The 5,080-nt window shown below is 44.0% G+C and overlaps 1 protein-coding gene across 1 annotated transcript; it reads left to right on the top strand.

The window, feature by feature from the left end:
• Window positions 1-3,319: 3,319 nt before the first annotated feature.
• Window positions 3,320-4,732, top strand: LOC134132178 (zinc finger BED domain-containing protein 5-like). Its single transcript, XM_062563486.1, has one exon. The coding sequence runs from the start codon at window positions 3,320-3,322 to the stop codon at window positions 4,730-4,732; it is 1,413 nt and encodes a 470-aa protein (XP_062419470.1).
• Window positions 4,733-5,080: the final 348 nt, after the last annotated feature.

Genomic DNA, 5,080 nt, shown 5'->3' with positions numbered 1-5,080 from the left:
TGCGGCCCAGCGGCCTCAGAGCGCTCTGCTCCTTCAGGAGGTGCTGCAGGTGAGCGCAGAACATCTGCAGCACCTGTAACCTGGAGCTTTAATGTTTTCATTCAGACACAAAGATCTCCTTCATCTCTCGTTTGTCCCATGTGGTCGCCTCCTCCTCCCCAGGCAGCATATCCCAGCATGCAGTGCGGGCCGATGAAGATGGATGTATTAAATTCAAATGTTCTGTTGTCAACTTGAGGTCAAGATCACAAAGAATACAGGAAGTATTTCTTGGAGCAGACAACAGAAGAGAAATCCTGAGCTGGGAACGAGGCTTAAAATACATCAGAGCTCACCTGGTGGCCAGGTGGAGAAATGACCCACTGCATTCCATCTATAACCTTGTTAAGAAAAGAGTGAATGTTGATCACCAGGCTGTTATCAATGTGTCTACACTGTAATAGAAATACTTTGACTCATTTATTTACCTCTGTGTTTATATGTAAAGTCACTTTTTGATGAGTTTTAAGTGGTTTTGTGTGGTGCAGTTCAGATTGTGACCACGAGGTGTCGCCATTTACCTTCTCATCGCCTCAGTGACTGAAGCAGCTTTATTACCATCATCAATACTCCATGAAAAGGAACCTTGTTTTCTACTTATATTACTGCAGTAGAGTCACTCAACCTGAGGGGCACGTCCTTTTGAAGGGCCACATGACTCCTCTGAGGGGTCAGAAGATAGAAAGTACCACAAATACTCCAGACTTCAGGTATTTGTACTTTTATGGACAAATTAGTTTACATTTGAAAGATTTTCCTTTGTTTAAAGCGGTTTTGCTACTTTAGTGATTTTTATTTCATTTGTTTCTATTGTTTGTGCTGAATGAATTTCTCAATTTTTTAGCTAGTACTACTACTTCAAACGGTACTACCTAGGATCAGTTGAGTATAAAAGGAATAAAGACGTCTCTATAAACCCATGAAATTTTCTTCAAAGAGGATTTAAAAATAAACACCTTCACACCAGATGTTGGAAAAAAGAGACTTTATTTGGAAACATCATGGAGAGAATCCTAGTTTTAGAGTTTTTCATTAGTGAAAATGCTTTTTATTTCCTATAATACACAGCGGATGGCGTTAGAAGTCAGTGGGTTTGTACACCGGAGCGTCTGGATGAGAGCAGATCGGATCAACAACATGATGAAAGAGAACAAGTCCATTGATGGATTGATGAGCTTCATCTTAATCATCTAGCAGCTGCTGACCCCCCCCCCTTCAGTCCAACATCATTAAACCTTCAAATGCTTTTGTTCGGCTGCGTTCCATTCTGAACATTCGTCTCCTTCACGACTCTAAAGGTCTGGCCGCGTCTCAATCCAGACACGTGTCTCCTTCAAAGTGCCCTTCAAAGGTTCCTCTTGTTCAACCTTTTTACCAGAACGAACGAACGAACGAACACACACACACACTTACACACACACACACACACACACACCTTTCCTTGATGTGCAGACTGGTTTTAATTATAGGAACCAACGTGTGCCCTCCCACTGAATACCAAAGCAGAAGGTCAAATGTTTGCCTGACTCATTTAGTCTGTGGGAATAAAAACAAACAAACATCAGAAATGGGAAACACGGTGGAGAAAAAGGCCCCCTGTCAGATTTCTGTTGACACGAGCGTACTCACTGATAGCGTCTGACTTTGGCTTCTTGACGTGTCCACTGGTGTTACTGGACTGGACTGAAACACAGGAAAGAGTTAGTTAGCACCTCACATCGCCCCGTTCACTGTGTGCGGGTTTCTCCAAAGGGAAAACCGTTAAGAGAGTCCACGCATCATTAAAGCTGGCCGACGGGATCCAAAGCGCATTCACACAAACACATATCGTTATGCAGCTTTAGCCATAAACACTGGGTGAGAGGCAGTAAACAGATGGGATTCGGCCATATTCTCCTTTGTCTGGTGGCTTGAAGAATGTGCTAAATGGAATAAGTGATACTGCTACTATAAAAGGGAAGAATCACTTTCTCTGGAATATCACTTGCAGCCAAATGCTATCTGTGCGTTGTAGGATGAAGGAAGAGGTTTGACTGGTGGTCTGATATGTGTGATAAGTGTCATCATGTATTCTTAATCTCACATGAATGAAATATAAATGTGCTGTTTGCCTACAAACCAGCATTACTGTACCATTATTGTAACACTACAGGGACGCTCACGAGTTTCAATTGATAACTCAAAGTTATAAATTTCATGCAAAGGTTGTAAAAGAACTTGCTGTGAAAGATGCACTTACTGGTAAGTTGTCCAGTGATGGGAATGCTCTCCTCGGACCCGTAATAGGAGTTTATGGACACCGAGTAGTCCAAGTCAGGGGTCAGGTCAGTGATTTTAGTCTCTGACTGGTTCATCTAGAACAGGGATTCCCAAAGTGTGGTGCGCGCACCCCTGGGGGTGCGCGAGCTGCGACCAGGGGGTGCGCGGGAGGAAAAATGTAATGGCGGTCAGTTTTTTTAAGTGGGATTTTTCCATTGACATATATAATAGGATTTTTCCATTCAATAAAAAAGCATGAACAGTAAACATTCCCTTTGTAATCGCTTTTATTTTAAATATAAAAACTATAATTTATTATATTAAAAGAAGAACATGCGTAGAAGAAGACAGCTGCTGTCTTCTTCTACGCATGTTTATGCCTTGCAGCCGCTAGGCTATATGCGTGCCAACTCGTTTGATTGATTATATAAATATGCTTAACTGGCTGAAATCAGGGAAACTGTCAAGTGGGGCGGCTTATGATAATGTTGTTAGTCACGAAGGAGGAGAGGGACCAAGAGAGAGTGAGGAGTTGAAGGTAACAGAGACGGAGAGAATAGAGACAGAAAATGAGCGGGAGTCAGAAGATGCACGGGAGGAAACCGAAGAGGAGGGTAGGAGATGCCAAAAAAGAAGTGTTGAGGGTGAACAGACGGGGAAAAAAAGAAGAAAATATGACGACAATTATCTGGGTCTGGGCTTCACTTGGATCGGTGATACAGATTGTCCGAAGCCTCAGTGCGTGTTGTGCAGTGAAGTTTTAGCGAACAGCTGTCTGAAGCCATCTTATCTCCGTCGTCACATGCACACGAAACATGGCCATTTAACTCAAAAGCCCCTTACATTTTTCAAAGAAAAATTGGAGGAGTTGCAGAAAAGCCAAAAAAAAATGCTATTTCATTCATGCATTGGGTCTACGAAAGACGCATTACGGGCTTCATATCTGCTCAGTTACAGAGTAGGGAGAAAGGGGCTGCCGCACACAATCGCCGAAGACCTGTGTTTGCCAGCGGCCAAAGAAATGGTGCAGTGTATGATTGGAGAGAAAGAGGCAAAAAAGTTGGACATGATTCCTGTGTCCAATAATACTGTTTCGCGCCGCATTGATGCCATGTCTGAAGACATCCTGGCTGTACTACTCAGCCGTGTGAAGAAAAGTGAGTTTTACTCTCTGCAAGTAGACGAGTCTACAGATGTTGCAAATCTGGCCAATCTTCTTCTTTATGTCCGTTACCTTTTTGAAGGATCGGTACAAGAAGATTTTTTGTTTTGTCGGCCCCTTGCTACCCGAACAACAGGACAGGAAATCTTCAATTTAATTGACGATTTTATGAGGACCAATGGCATCAACTGGGAGCGCTGTGTGGGAATTTGCACAGACGGGGCAAAATCAATGACGGGGAAACACACGGGGCTAATAGCTCATATTAGGAGAGTCTGCCCATCCATCAGCTGGTTACACTGCAGTATTCATAGAGAGGCCCTCGCAGCCAAACACATGCCAGATGATCTACTTGCAGCGCTGAACGATGCAGTCAAACTGGTGAACTTCATTAAAGCGCGTCCGCTAAATTCACGAATATTCACGCTGTTGTGCAATGAGATGGGCAGCGAACACAAATCACTGCTGCTGCACACAGAGGTGCGTTGGCTGTCCCGCGGCAAAGTGCTGACAAGGCTCTTTGAACTCCGGCACGAATTGCAGCAGTTTTTTGCGGAGAATCCGTTTCATTTGGCCTCCAGTTTGCATGACGAAGATTTTCTGAAAAGGCTCGCCTATCTTGCGGACATCTTCTCAGCTCTGAATGAACTTAATCTAAGTCTTCAGGGAGTTACCGTAACTGTGTTCAACACACAAGACAGGATTGAGGCCATGATAAAGAAGCTACGGTTCTGGGAGAGTTGTGTGAGTGGGAACACACACCTGTGTTTCCCTACGCTTCACGAGTTCTTGGGGGAAAATGACCTGCACCTGGGTGAGCATGTAAAAAGTCTGATTATTGAACACCTCAACCAACTCGCCGAGCAGCTACGGAAACACTTTCCACCTATGGACACATCTGGCGCTTGGATTCGCAATCCATTTGAAGTTTCCCTGCCCGTCCCACAGCTGTCATTTCACGAGCAGGAGCAGCTGATCGAGCTGTCATCTGATGGAGCACTGCAGCTACAGTTCAAACGAAAGCCGCTTGTGGATTTTTGGGCAGAGTCAATGACATCATACACAGCCTTGGCAAAGCAAGCCTTGAGAGTTTTGATGCCCTTCGCCACAACTTATCTCTGCGAGGCTGGTTTCTCTGCTATGGCAGCAGTTAAAACTAAACATCGGCAAAGACTGGATGCTGTTGAGAAGGAATTGAGGCTTAAACTGTCTTCCATTGCGCCAAACTTTGAAGAGCTTTGTGCCAAGATGCAAGCCCACCCGTCGCATTAATATGGGTAAGTATTTGATATTATTGCTACACATATAGTCCTATTGGGAATACTAACACATCCTCCTCCCCGTCTCCCCCCTCTCCCTCTCTCTCTCTCTCTCTCTCTCTCTCTCTCTTGCTGCAGGCTGAGCGACTTTTGCGCTAGACTGGAAATGTTCAAGATGGATCCTCGTTTATCGTCTTTTAATTCATTTTATGTTTGAGCAGCTCTTTGTTACTTGATTATGTTGTGGATCGTGTGTAGGCTCATTTTATTGTCGCACTTGAAAAGCTTCCGGTTGATCCTCGTTTTTATTTATTTTATCTATTTCGTTGTCGTTGTAATTCATGCAGTTTAATTCAATGTA

The sequence above is a fragment of the Pungitius pungitius genome, chromosome 7 (genome assembly GCF_949316345.1).
Source record: "Pungitius pungitius chromosome 7, fPunPun2.1, whole genome shotgun sequence".
In the NCBI taxonomy this organism is placed as follows: Eukaryota; Metazoa; Chordata; class Actinopteri; order Perciformes; family Gasterosteidae; genus Pungitius; species Pungitius pungitius.
Note: the sequence above shows the minus strand (reverse complement) of the source record. Positions and strands in the feature narration are given on the sequence as shown.

Bases quoted from the DNA above. Each gene is read 5' to 3' on its own strand.
- LOC134132178 (XM_062563486.1), top strand. From the start codon at position 3,320: ATGGTGCAGTGTATGATTGGAGAGAAAGAGGCAAAAAAGTTGGACATG.